Source organism: Haliotis cracherodii, unplaced genomic scaffold (genome assembly GCF_022045235.1).
Source record: "Haliotis cracherodii isolate W230 unplaced genomic scaffold, xgHalCrac1.p SCAF_4, whole genome shotgun sequence".
In the NCBI taxonomy this organism is placed as follows: Eukaryota; Metazoa; Mollusca; class Gastropoda; order Lepetellida; family Haliotidae; genus Haliotis; species Haliotis cracherodii.
The window spans coordinates 3,018,072-3,033,277 of NW_027266297.1; the positions used below are offsets into that span (position 1 = coordinate 3,018,072).

Here is a 15,206-nt window from a genome sequence, read left to right on the forward strand (position 1 = left end):
TTCTATGTCCCCCTACTGACCAATCAGATTCCATCTCTCATACCTCTTGCATTTGCTTTAAACAAAATGGTGGCGCCAAGTCAAGACAGTTTGATTGATAATAAAGACCTTAATTGTAATAAAAACAGGTTTTACCTTGTGAAGAGCATCAAATCACTTGAGCACCATGATTAAAAATATGAAAAGATTTTGTCAACACCCAGTCGAGGGCACACATGCTCTGCAAACCCGAATTCGGCAAAACAGTTGCCATGTTGTTTATGTCTCTTACGACAAGCATAGTCGCCTGTTACGGCAAGCATGGTTGCGGAAGACCTATTCTAACCCAGATGTTCACATGAATGAGTCCAGGGCGTATATGATAATAGAATGGAGCTGCAATACCCTGGATGACTGAGGAGGGTGTTTGGCATGTGTCAGAGCAAGAGCAGCCATGCTTCCTTGTAGAAAGTATCCTACTCCTTGACATGCTGCTATTGTACTAGGCATGTGTTTGTGACGGGTGCCAACGGTGGGGCAGGATACGCTCACCTTTTCATGAACACCTGGTATCATTTCTGCTTGATGGTGATTCATAAACACATGCCCTTGATATGGTCGGAATCGTATAGTCGATTCTGCTTTTTGCAGACATTTCCAGTGGATATGGAAAGGGTTCTGTTTTTTTAATTTAATCTCAGGAATGAATGATTTCAGCACCACAATAGCAGCAATGGATTGAGAAAACAATCACTGGTAGGCAATTACAAGTCTGAGTACGCATAGGTCATAAGCAAATCTTAATTGATAAATTGAAAACAGTAAGCTGTACCTTCACAAAGACATGAATATTGTGGCTTATTATACCAAGGTTCCGTCAGTATGTCCGTCCAAGAACTTTGTCCGCGCGATTTCTCTTAAACTATTCAGTGGATTCATCTCAAACTTAGTACATATAATCTGTGTCATATGGAGGGGTGCAGTCAAAAGGAAAAAAATGTTTTTATTAATTTTCCATTTTTTTATGAATTTTTCAAACCCTAACCCTATCCATTATTTAATTTGAAACTACTGACGCACTAGGCGGGTCGGGGGTATTAATGAGCCACGCTCACTTTTCCCCTTGTTTTCAACTGTGAAAAACACGGCCTACCACATCCACATGTTTGCTGATGCCATCCACATCTCCTTGTGTGTCACCGATGTCCTTGACGTAATGGGAATGCTGCCTGTTTGTGTATTGTGCAAGCCCCTCTAATGGATGCCACGGACTTTCTTGAAAAACATTGATTTCACGGTGTCGACATGAGGCTGTTGACAGACTAATATCCATCACAGGTTTAGCAGCTAATGTAAATCTGGGCAATGATTTTTGCTGAATAGCATGTCATAAGTAATCAGATGTGCTCTTACACAAGGTCTTATCCTTGAAGGTGGCTGGGCTATTGATTATACACACCAGGCTGGCTTCTCTGTCTCTTGTGTCGCTTTGGTCATTGTGAGGTGTCGTAAGGGCAAAGGTGAAGGAAACAACCACGTGTTGCCTTTGTCGCGGGAAAGAATGTTGTTCAGAGGCAGATCCAGGGTTTTAAAAGTAAATGACTAAAGTTTGACATTGTAATCAGCAGGATTGGGATATCCCACTCTGACACGTTATGCTGACTTCGAGCCGACCAGTCCTTGTTTATCTCTTTAATGGTGAGCACCAGGCAGGATAACAACAAATACTATTATTTCTTTTCTTGGTATTACATAAAAGGATCTCCTTTTTTGAGACCTTTACGTCTCTGCACATGATGACACGTGTCAGTAGTTTTGTTCACTTCATGACCTGGGTAGTGTACCCCACTTTACCAAATTCAACCCTGAGACGTTACATCCCATTTCTCATCACGGCTCATCAGTCAAGACCCGTCAGGATAACATTCTGGTTGATGCTGAGCATGTGTCTTAGTTATTGATCCAAAAATCGGAATTTTTAAAATGATGTACATTAATATGCTTGTCACTTCAAGCTATCACTAATTATTGCTCCTACAATTACCAGCTGGATTTTATAATTACCTCAAACAGAGATTCAAGAATTTTTTCATGATTCTGAATAAAAATTTGAAGCTTTCAAGGTGTTTCCATGATTACAGTGACTATAGATTTAGTTAAAAACAACTTCTTGTAGATGACGCTCCGAAGGAAATTGTTGCCCGTGGACCAGAGGCAATGGAAGCGTATGAAAAGGCATGTTCGACTGGAACCCAGCCGGTGTTTCGCACACGTCTCATGCTTGTGGGGAAGGATAGAGTGGGCAAAACTAGTCTCAAGAAAGCCCTGACAGGTCAAAGGTAAAACTGTGGAACATCTCTCTATCTGTGTTTTAGTGTTTCATTGTGTGTGTGTTGGTGGGGAAGACTTGTTAACTCTCATCCTCCCTCATTGTCTCTCTCCCTCTCATCCTCCCTCTCATCCTCCCTCATTGTCTCTCTCCCTCTCATCCTCATTGTCTCTCTCCCTCTCATCCTCCCTCATTGTCTCTCTCCCTCTCATCCTCCCTCATTGTCTCTCTCCCTCTCATCCTCCCTCATTGTCTCTCTCCCTCTCATCCTCCCTCTCATCCTCCCTCATTGTCTCTCTCCCTCTCATCCTCATTGTCTCTCTCCCTCTCATCCTCCCTCATTGTCTCTCTCCCTCTCATCCTCCCTCATTGTCTCTCTCCCTCTCATCCTCCCTCATTGTCTCTCTCCCTCTCATCCTCCCTCATTGTCTCTCTCCCTCTCATCCTCCCTCATTGTCTCTCTCCCTCTCATCCTCCCTCATTGTCTCTCTCCCTCTCATACTCCCTCATTGTCTCTCTCCCTCTCATCCTCCCTCATTGTCTGTCTCCCTCCCATCCTCCCTCATTGTCTCTCTCCCTCTCATCCTCCCTCATTGTCTGTCGCTTTCTGGGCCCACATTCCCTTTCCAGCTCACCGGACTGAAAGTCATGTGACCAAATGGATCCTCTGGTTAGGCTCTGGACTTGGTTGATTTCATGTCATCATACCCCGATGGAGTGGAATGTTTCTCACAATATCAATCACTGGATTGTCTTGTCCAGACGCGATTTTTTACTGGTCACTTTCATGTAGCTGGAACATAGCGAGTGCATGTTAAACAACAAACAAACAATACTAATTTCACATCTACAAAATTTCATTACATTTTGAACAAAAATAACTGAGTAATGGCTATATATAGGGTTTTCAATATGGCCACCATGGCGAAGATATTGATAAAGCTATTAATGGCCCTCGCTCAGCTATTTTTACTCAAAATGTAAGAAAATTGGGTATATGTGATGGGGCTTAACATGTATTCTGATTTTTGTAATATTCTAAATTTTGACTATGATCTGGCCATTCTATATATATTTTTTAAATATGCTCTTGGTACTGTAAACAACAATGTTCTATGATAGTTGTGGCCGTGGGGTAGCCTAGTGGTTAAAGCGATCGCTTGTCACGTTGATGACGTGGGTTCGATTCCCCACATGGGTTCAATGTGTGCAGCCTATTTCTGTTATCCTTCACCTTGATATGCTGGAATATTGCTAAAAGTGGGGCAAAACACTACTCACTCAATCACTCTTTCATAGTACATCCATTCTTGCAGATTTTTGGAACATTGGGGATATTTAGTTAATTGTTTCATATCTGTTGATACTTTTGTGCCCAGAGGTCATGTAGAAAATATTTGAATAGAAATGTGGACAGCAACTTTGTTTAAATGGCTGCTGACATTTTGAACTGTTGTTCTGTTGTGACCTGTAATGGGATGTTATCAAATCTTTGTGTAGCAGTAGCGAGCACTATGGTCTGATGTTTACGAGATTGCTTATTGGTCAAGACTTTGGTCAGACTCAGTCTCACTGAGACCCGTGAAGATCGAGGGTAGAATAGGTCTTCAGCAACCCATGCTTGCTGTAAAAGGCAACTCTGCTTGTCGTAACGGGATCTGGTGGTCAGACTCAGTGACTTGGTTGAATGCATGAACTCTGTTTGCTATCGACATCAACCACTGGTTTATTTGGTCTCCCATCCATATATACATGCTGCTGGCATTGCTAGAATATTGCTGAGTGGGCATTAAACGAAGTGTTTTGACCCATCATCGAATGAGCACAACTGTTGTACAATCTATGTGTGTGTCTCCAGCCATAACACCGCCGAGGAGAGCACAGATGGGATCGACCTGTCTGCTTCCTGCTCCTTTAACCTCAACAACCGATCGTCATGGCAACTAGCAATCAAGGGGGAACAACCACCCGAAGCAGAAAGTGATGCTGAAAAGAAAAACTTGGGTATACTTGGTAAAGACACCTTTTGTTTTTCAGACAGCTAATATTTTTCACTGTGTCCATGTTTTTCGGGTAAGTTTGCATATTACTTGTTCTCCTTGATATTTGGCTGAAATAGTACTGGTACCGTTTTGAGTTTCTCACTCTCTCTGTATAAGCTGGTAGGGGATATTGAGGCAGATTATGTCAGTAAGTCCCTTCTTTATCAGAACGTTCATTGTGAAAATAAACTCTGATCCATTTGAAATGCCATATGTTTTATACCATCTGTTAATTTTTAATAAAATATGATTGGATGATGTAGGTCCTCAGTTTATTACTAGTCATAGAAAAATCAAAGATTTAATGCATTCATATGAAGTATTCCCACCATGGTTTGTCTTGCCTCCAGGTGGAAGTGAGGGTCTAGAGGAGGAGTACCACAAGGCACTTGCCACCAATATTGTCCAGTCACAATACTGTTTGTCTTGTCTCCAGGTGGAAGTGAGGGTCTAGAGGAGGAGTACCACAAGGCACTTGCCACCAATATTGTTCAGTCACTATACTGTTTGTCTTGTCTCCAGGTGGAAGTGAGGGTCTAGAGGAGGAGTACCACAAGGCACTTGCCACCAATATTGTCCAGTCACTATACTGTTTGTCTTGTCTCCAGGTGGAAGTGAGGGTCTAGAGGAGGAGTACCCAGGGCACTTGCCACCAATATTTTCCAGTCACTATACTGTTTGTCTTGTCTCCAGGTGGAAGTGAGGGTCTAGAGGAGGAGTACCCAGGGCACTTGCCACCAAAATTGTCCAGTTACTATACTGTTTGTCTTGTCTCCAGGTGGAAGTGAGGGTCTAGAGGAGGAGTACCACAAGGCACTAGCCACCAATATTGTCCAGGAACTGCTGTATCAGAAACGTCAGAAAGAGGCTGTAACCAAAATGTCTAGAGACACCAAGACAGCAGTTACGTCCCACTCAGCAGGGAAGATTACCAACAGGATAACTGTGAGTTGGGGAGATAGCCTAGAGCTCCTTCAGGGATTGACAAACAGGATAGGGATGAGTTGAAGGATAGCATGGTGCTCCTTCAGGGATGGACAGTCAGGATAGGAATGAGTTGGAGGATAGCATGGAGCTCCTTCAGGGAAGGACACTCAAGATAGGGATGAGTTTGGGAGATAGCCTAGAGCTCCTTCAGGGGTGGACAGTCAGGATAGGGATGAGTTGGAGGATAGCATGGCGCTCCTTCAGGGATGGACAGTCAGGATAGGGATGAGTTGGAAGATAGCATGGCGCTCCTTCAGGGATGGACAGTCAGGATAGGGATGAGTTGGAGGATAGCCTAGAGCTCCTTCAGGGATGGACAGTCAGGATAGGGATGAGTTGGAAGATAGCATGGCGCTCTTTCAGGGATGGACAGTCAGGATAGGGATGAGTTGGAGGATAGCATGGAGGATATCCTAGAGCTCCTTCAGGGATAGACAGTCAGGATAGGGACGAGTTGGAGGATAGCATGGAGCTCCTTCAGGGATGGACAGTCAGGATAGGGATGAGTTGGAGGATAGCCTAGAGCTCCTTCAGGGATGGACAGTCAGGATAGGGACGAGTTGGAGGATAGCATGGAGCTCCTTCAGGGATGGACAGTCAGGATAGGGATGAGTTGGAGGATAGCCTAGAGCTCCTTCAGGGATGGACAGTCAGGATAGGGATGAGTTGGAGGATAGCCTAGAGCTCCTTCAGGGATGGACAGTCAGGATAAGGATGAGTTGGAGGATAGCCTAGAGCTCCTACAGGGATGGACAGTCAGGATAGGGATGAGTTGGAGGATAGCATGGCGCTCCTTCAGGGATGGACAGTCAGGATAGGGATGAGTTGGAGGATAGCCTAGAGCTCCTTCAGGGATGGACAGTCAGGATAGGGATGAGTTGGAGGATAGCCTAGAGCTCCTTCAGGGATGGACAGTCAGGATAGGGATGAGTTGGAGGATAGCATGGCGCTCCTTCAGGGATGGACAGTCAGGATAGGGATGAGTTGGAGGATAGCCTAGAGCTCCTTCAGGGATGGACAGTCAGGATAGTGATGAGTTGGAGGATAGCCTAGAGCTCCTTCAGGGATGGACAGTCAGGATAGGGATGAGTTGGAGGATAGCCTAGAGCTCCTTCAGGGATGGACAGTCAGGATAGGGATGAGTTGGAGGATAGCATGGCGCTCCTTCAGGGATGGACAGTCAGGATAGGGATGAGTTGGAGGATAGCCTAGAGCTCCTTCAGGGATGGACAGTCAGGATAGGGATGAGTTGGAGGATAGCCTAGAGCTCCTTCAGGGATGGACAGTCAGGATAGGGATGAGTTGGAGGATAGCATGGCGCTCCTTCAGGGATGGACAGTCAGGATAGGGATGAGTTGGAGGATAGCCTAGAGCTCCTTCAGGGATGGACAGTCAGGATAGGGATGAGTTGGAGGATAGCCTAGAGCTCCTTCAGGGATGGACAGTCAGGATAGGGATGAGTTGGAGGATAGCCTAGAGCTCCTTCAGGGATGGACAGTCAGGATAGGGATGAGTTGGAGGATAGGTGTAGGATCAAAACCGCGCCCGAGGTTTTGTTTGGGAAGTATGCCCTCCCCCCTTTCCCGAGGCCAAGGGCATATTTTCCAAACAAAACCGAGGGCAAGTTTTTGATCTCACTTATGAACTGATCAAATAATATGATTTAGAAATAATTTTACTAATTGGTATTAACATGACTTCATTGATATTTACTGTTGAGAGTTTAACTGCAATACGCGGGGAGTACATCCGCGCGCTGCACGTGACGCACGTGCTTCAGGCCCGTTGTAACAATGAGCGCACATGGTTCAAGCCAGTCGAATGAATTCCACTGAAGAGGATGGACGAAGACAACAACGATACATTTCTGCCAGTTTTTAAAGAATCGGCATCCTGTGCTGAAGAAGACAAGGAAAGTGATGACTTTAAATTCCGTTTAGGAGATCCACTCTCCGAGCGTGAAATAACCTTACAAGTTACCGTCAAAAGACTGTGCAAGACGTCCGGTATTGAGGGCATGAAGATAAACCATTGCTTGAGAGCCACGGCAGCCACTCGATTGTATCAAGGTGACATGGTGATGAACAAATGATTTGCGAAGTTACCGGTAGGTTGATAAACATTTTAGTCTTGCAGTAATAAGAAATTGTTTTTCAGCAAAAGTCATAACATATCAAAGAAATATTTTTTCCAAAACCAGTAAGATGGTCTTTTATTCATGATATATATGGTAATATTGGTGTTTTTGGAATCTGAAATAGTTTTTAAGTGTATTTGTATGCTGTATGTGTAATACTTTCACTCATCTAAACAATCTGTTTCAGGACATCGGAGCGACGCCGTTCGAAATTACAAGAGAACTTCTGACAACCTAAAGGCAACGGTCTCTGACATACTTAGTATGTCAAAAAAAATGAACTCGCCATCACGTGAAGAAGCTGATCCGAAAAGAGCAGAAGACCAAAGACCTGAAGACAAACTAAATCGAACTGTGACGCTCAATTTCAATTTCAACTAATATCAATAAATAGTTGAGCCATGTTCTGTTGTTGTTTTTTCATGCAGAAAGTAATTCAATACAGAGGGTATTCTTCGGGACAAAAACCAGGCTTTCAGTAGAAAATCTCCCGGGATTTCTTGCAGAAAGCCCGGGGCTTACCCTGGGAATGCCCGGGGCTTACTCTGGGAATGCCCGGTAAAGTACCAGTAGAGGTTTAGTCGGTAAAAGAAGACCCTGGCGAGACAATAGAGTGACGTCACTAGAGGTTTATAACATGGAGGATAGCATGGAGCTCCTTCAGGGATGGACAGTCAGGATAGGGATGAGTTGGGAGATAGTTTCTTGTACGGATTTCAAACCTGAAATACTATTTCAAATTAAGAATAGACATATTGGGATATGATCTATGTTCCATTTGAAAACTTTGCTGGCTGATCTACATTTCACTTGTGTTTAAAACAGGGACACTTCCAAAGAGACATCATCTGATTCTTATGAACGCTAAGCATCTTAGAATGGGTTTGTTGATCTCTGAACAGACGGTGTGGTACTGAAATCTCTGTAGTGAATGTGGATTCAAGTGCAAACTTAGGCTTGTATAATGAAATAATAAAATGTGTTGAACTGAAATGAAAACAAACAATAAACAACAAACAAAAAAAGAAAACAAAACCTTCTTGCAACGAAGAGTTCTTGAATAGAACTCAGTGTTGTATTCTTATCTCGCAACAGGACAAGCGGAAACCCTCGCTGGTGCGGCGGGCAACATCCCTTGGTATGAATCTGTTTGACGACATCAAGGAGGTTCCCCCAGAGGTGATGAACGACGTACCGGACCGTGTCGTACAGCTGGTGCAACAGATGCTGGGTCAGGGGTCACAAGGGTCGCCGACGCACAGCCTTGACCTTGTGCAGACTGCCGAGAAGAGTCACCAAGTTGTGCTCAATATCTGGGACTTTGCGGGTCAGGCCGTGTACTACACCACACACCAGGTTAGTGAGTTGCACGTGAGCAAGTATGGTTCGCCCTTGACACACACCAGGTTAGTGAGTTGGACGTGAGCAAGTATGGTTCGCCCTGTTTGGATATCTTGATTTTTGACCCAGCTGCAACCTTTAATCTTTACTTACTCCTGTTTTCTTGTGTTTCTGCCTTTTCGACATCTTCTATGAAGGCCCATGAAGCCAAAATTTGATCCCACCTATGTTGGCGTTCAAGTTTGCTCTCAGAATGCAGATTTGATTTCAAACATGGCTGCCTTAACTGCCATATTAAAACATTATTCTTTGTCCATTACTCAGCCATTTGTTCATGTGTGTAATTTGATATTCAATAAGTATACTGTATGTTGAATGGCATATTGTATATTTTTGTCTGCATATTTAGAGTTTTGACCTAGCTTTTCATAAGCTGATTTCATTTTTGTCCAATTAATGTCATCATTACAATGTCCATGCAGAATTCAGATCCTTCTTTAGCCATGGCTGTCATTTTGAAAATGTAAGTTTCACCTGTTGCTCAGTCAATTCTGAATGTATCATCATGAATTTTGATATGCAGTCATTATGTGGTGTGACAATACAGTAAGCTGCATTTATAACGAACACGCTTATAACATACTGGCGGATATGATAAACTGTTTATACGGTTCTCGCCATTTGCTGTATATTTTATCATGTGAAATTGATGTATATAACAAACACTCCTATAATGAAATAACGGATATAGCGAACTGTCTGTGAACGTCAATGTTTATGTTCATAACGAACTGTTAATCTCTGCTGCTGCTCACGTGTCACCAATCAGCCAATCAAAACATCTCCGGTCACGCGAGACTGTACAAAGTGGCAATAAACGATGGAGAGAGATTACCTGGATTCCTCAATTTACCCCCTCTAGTAACAACAGTAAAATAGTGTCTGAATCTGTGAAACTAGGGTGTTTCAAAACGTTCAAAGTTTGTCTGTCAATTGCAAATTCAACTCCAAAACCTGGAAGAAAAGTGAAATCTTCCACGAATAGGTAATCCAGTTAGACAAGTCTATGGCAAGTGACTCTTGTGTCTGTATGTCACTGAAACTGTCAATAATATATTTAGGACATGTATTTAATTGTTATGTATTTTATGTCCTTTATGAGATTGATAAACATAGGATGTATTGAAATGCTTATAACGAACTACGGTTATAGCAAACTAAAATTAGTTGTCCCTTTGAGTTCATTATAACTGCAGTCACTATAATACATATTTGCTGTGTATTGTATTTAGGTTAAATAATAGTCTTGGTTCTCAGGCCTGAATCTTCATAAAGTTCTTTTTTTTTCATTTTTTTAAAAACCAAAAAGGTCCTTTAATATTCCAAGTCCAACGGTAGTCAAATACTGTATTCCAATATTTAACTCATCAAGGAATACATTTATGAAAGGAGATTGTACACAAATGTTTATTTGGTTACACATAGAGTGTGTTATGGCATGGTTTATATCCTGTATTAGGAATAAACGTTGTATTTAGCCAGCCTTGTGGAGCCTTATTGCAACCTTCACGTACTGCTGTGGCTGCCAGGAGTGCCCTGCTGGAGTCGTGTGAGCTACAGAACCTTGTGTTATTTCCCCGCTGTTGCTGTTGTTGCAGGTATTCCTGACTGCGCGAGCCATCTATGTGATTGTGTTCAACTTGTGTGATGACCTTACCGGCAAACAGTTACCGGAGATGCAGGAAAAGGTAGAGTTGTCTCCCTTCAGCTACATTGTACCAAGCTCCTTCCCAGCATGTGACTAACGGGATCGGGTGGTCAGGCTCGCTTACTTGGTTGATGCATGTCATTGATCACAATTGCATGGATCGATGCTCATGATATTATTAACTGGATTGTCTGGTCCAGACTTGATTATTTACAGACCACCATCATATAGCTGGAATATTGCTGAGTGTGGCGTTAAACAACAAACCAACCCAGCATGTGACACCTTCGTTAAACTCTCAGTTAGATCGCTGCCACAAGTGTAGGTGCGGCCATTACAAGAATCTCGAACTTTGCCAAATGAAGTAACACTTTTACTTTTGTTTATGTCTTTGGGAATGCCATCATAGTGAGTTCTGAAAAGGTTTACGACTGACCATATCTCCAAGTTACCTTCTTGGTTAGAGATTGCAGACAAATGAAAAAATCAACCAACTTCCCCCTTACATTCTTACTATACCAATTACATGACAAACAAGGAAAATAATATAGCTGTTTAAGAGTATTGAGTGTCATGACAGTCGTCACTTGTTTGTTAACATAACGGTCAGTTAGTTAAGAGTTCAACTCCAAGCATGACTGTGGCCACCTATCCTAGTAGGAAGCTTTGACTGGTTGCAGCGATAGTATAGAGAGCTCCGCAAACGGGATAACACTGTGAGGAGCTTGACATTGTACAGTAGCTTGTTCTGTAGGTCATCTCAGATGCAGTTATTACTTTAAATTTGTATAGCTCACCTGGCTGAAAAGCCTCTTATTATGTCATGGTCTACTAATCCGACATCCATCTTCTCCCCAGAAACACGGGACCACGGAAACGTCACGTGCATGCTTACTTCCACCATTGTGGACTTGTGAATTAGTTCAATTAGGTCAACAATTGGTCAAGAAATGGCATGTAACAGTAATTAAGAAATGTGATGTGCTACTCAAAAGAAGTTAAAGAACGCCAGATTTTTTCATGTGACAATTGTTAATCTGTTGTGATAAGATTAACTATGGCTGTATGATATAAATCTGGTATTCTTCTTTGGAGTGGTATATAGCTATGTGATAAATCACAAAAAACTGTGAAGAACCAAGCATGGTTTTTTCACAATAAAACATTCGAACATGTCCTCGCAACTCAATGACGATCAATTGCATACAAAAGTGGAAGAGGCATGACAATCAGTATTGGGAGAAAAGATACAGATAAGCGACTGGAAAACTGTGAGAATATCCAGGAAATACCAAACTCAACCCACCTGTCCATAAAATGGATTTGTCATGGGTTTACGTATCTATAATATTCTTGGTGCAGAGTGATAATGACTACACATAACCTGTCCTTAGTGTTACTAGTACTTGTTTGTAGGTTGAGCCCCATCCAGGTTTTGGACCCACACTCTCAGAGTGAGGCACCTAATCACCACCACACAAAGTCAGCAATCTAACCCACTCAGGCATTTAGACTTCCTCTAAAAATGAGAGTCTGGTACAATTGCCACAGCTCCCATGGCTGAAAGCTGTGCATACACAGTGCCGTCATGGTGATCTAATCACCAGCACACACTGGTGACTGAGTGGGTAAGATGACTGAAGTCGTGTTAGGTTCCTCACTCTGAGGATGGGACTCCAAAAAGTACTAGAATTTGTGTCTTACTAAGAAAGTGTTCTCCCAAATATAACATTTGTTAAATTTGACTACTTTAAATTGGGATTGTGTGTTCAAGTGATGATCTTGACATAGGGAAAAGATGAATAGTATTGGACAGAACCATTTCCTGCATTAAAAATCTGATGAAAGTCTCCCTGTTTGCAGGATGAAGCTCAGGACAGCCTGTCCACTCTCGACTACATGGACTTCTGGCTGCGGTCAATACATGCACATGCTGCTGAGAACATGCGCAACAGCGTCGACAACACCAAACTATCCCCGCCCATCTTCATCGTGGGCACTCACCGAGACAGTCTGGCCCTGGACCATGATGCTCAGATGGAGCTGGTGAGATACTAGGGGTCACGATACACGGGGGTCACGATACACGGGGGGTCACCGAGACAGTCTGGCCCTTGACCATGATGCTCAGATGGAGCTGGTGAGATACTAGGGGTTACGATACACGGGGGTCACGATACACGGGGGGTTACGATACACGGGGGATCACAATACACGGGGATCACGATACACGGGGATCACGATAGACGGGGGTCACGATACACGGGGGTCACGATACAAGGGGGTCACGATACACGGGGGGTCACGATACACGGGGATCACGATACACGGGGATCACGACACATGGGGGTCACGATACACGGGGGGTCACCGAGACAGTCTGGCCCTGGACCATGATGCTCAGATGGAGTTGGTGAGATACTAGGGGGTCTCGATACATGGGGGGTCACGATACACAGGGGATCACGATACACTGGGGGTCACGATACACTGGGGGTCACGATACACGGGAGGGCACGATACACGGGGGACACGATACACGGGGGGTCACTGAGACAGTCTGGCCCTGGACCATGATGCTCAGTTGGAGCTGGTGAGATACTAGGGGTCACGATACACTGGAGGTCATGATACACAGGGGATCACGATACACGGGGGGCACGATACACAGGGGGGTCACCGAGACAGTCTGGCCCTGGACCATGATGCTCAGTTGGAGCTGGTGAGATACTAGGGGTCACGATACACGGGGGGCACGATACACAGGGGATCACGATACACTGGGGGTCACGATACACTGGGGGGCACGATACACGGGGGGCACGATACACGGGGGGTCACCGAGACAGTCTGGCCCTGGACCATGATGCTCAGTTGGAGCTGGTGAGATACTAGGGGTCACGATACACGGGGGTCACGATACACGGGGGGCATGATACACGGGGGGTCACTGAGACAGTCTGGCCCTGGACCATGATGCTCAGATGGAGCTGGTGAGATACTAGGGGTCACGATACACGGGGGGCACGATACACGGGGGGTCACCGAGACAGTCTGGCCCTGGACCATGATGCTCAGATGGAGCTGGTGAGATACTAGGGGTCACGATACACTGGAGGTCATGATACACGGGGGGTCACGATACACGGGGGGCACGATACACGGGGGGTCACCGAGACAGTATGGCCCTGGACCATGATGCTCAGATGGAGCTGGTGAGATACTAGGGGTCATGATACACAGGGGGTCACGATACACGGGGGGTCACCGAGACAGTCTGGCCCTGGACCATGATGCTCAGATGGAGCTGGTGAGATACTAGGGGTCACGATACACGGGGGTCACGATACACGGGGGGCACGATACACGGGGGGTCACTGAGACAGTCTGGCCCTGGACCATGATGCTCAGATGGAGCTGGTGAGATACTAGGGGTCACGATACACTGGAGGTCATGATACACAGGGGGTCACGATACACGGGGGGCACGATACACGGGGGGTCACCGAGACAGTATGGCCCTGGACCATGATGCTCAGATGGAGCTGGTGAGATACTAGGGGTCACGATACACGGGGGTCACGATACAGGGGGGGCACGATACACGGGGGGTCACTGAGACAGTCTGGCCCTGGACCATGATGCTCAGATGGAGCTGGTGAGATACTAGGGGTCACGATACACTGGAGGTCATGATACACAGGGGGTCACGATACACGGGGGGCACGATACACGGGGGGTCACCGAGACAGTATGGCCCTGGACCATGATGCTCAGATGGAGCTGGTGAGATACTAGGGGTCATGATACACAGGGGGTCACGATACACGGGGGGTCACCGAGACAGTCTGGCCCTGGACCATGATGCTCAGATGGAGCTGGTGAGATACTAGGGGTCACGATACACGGGGGGGCACGATACACGGGTATCACGATACACCCGTCTCATGTACCGGGGGGTCACGATACACGGGGATCACAATACACCCGTCTCATGTACCGGGGGGTCACGATACACGGGGATCACAATACACCCGTCTCATGTACGGGGGGGGCATGATACACGGGGATTACGATACACGGGGATCACAATATATCAGGGGTCACGATACATGGGGGGTCACGATACATGGGGGATCACGATACACCTGTCTCATGTACTGGGGGGTCACGATACATGGGCGGTCACAATGTTCCTGTCTCATGTCACAGGAGGTCATGATACGTCAGTCTCATATATTATGGGGGTCACGATACACCAGTCTCATGTACCGATACATATCACAGGGGTCACGATACACCTGTCTCATGTCACAGGGGGTCATGATATGTCAGTCTCATATATTACAGGGGTCACAATACACCTGTCTCATGTACCTATACATATCACAGGGGGACATAATACACCTGTCTCATGTATCGATACATATTGAAGTATACCCTCGTGATCAAAGCTCTCACTTATGCCAAAAAAGCCCTGTGGCCAAGATATTGCTACAATATTGCTATATGGGTGGTAAGCCAACGCACTCATTTACTTCCATATCATTGGGTAAACTGGACTCAATTAATTCTTCTTCAATGTGTACAAATTGTTCCTGTTCTTAAATAATTTACAGTCCTGGGACCCAACAAGTGTGGCTGTTGTCTGATTAAAACTAACGAAGATCACAGATTGCAAGT

General features: G+C 45.0%; 1 protein-coding gene across 1 annotated transcript in view; it reads left to right on the top strand.

The window, feature by feature from the left end:
* LOC139478928 (uncharacterized) overlaps nucleotides 1-15,206 on the top strand; it is a 58,069-nt gene that overhangs the window by 24,276 nt on the left and 18,587 nt on the right. The window contains exons 3-8 of the mRNA XM_071261621.1: nucleotides 2,156-2,318; nucleotides 4,167-4,321; nucleotides 5,129-5,295; nucleotides 8,570-8,830; nucleotides 10,474-10,563; nucleotides 12,387-12,569. Coding sequence (XP_071117722.1) covers nucleotides 2,156-2,318; nucleotides 4,167-4,321; nucleotides 5,129-5,295; nucleotides 8,570-8,830; nucleotides 10,474-10,563; nucleotides 12,387-12,569 — 1,019 coding nt within the window. The remainder of the gene's footprint in view (nucleotides 1-2,155; nucleotides 2,319-4,166; nucleotides 4,322-5,128; nucleotides 5,296-8,569; nucleotides 8,831-10,473; nucleotides 10,564-12,386; nucleotides 12,570-15,206) is intronic.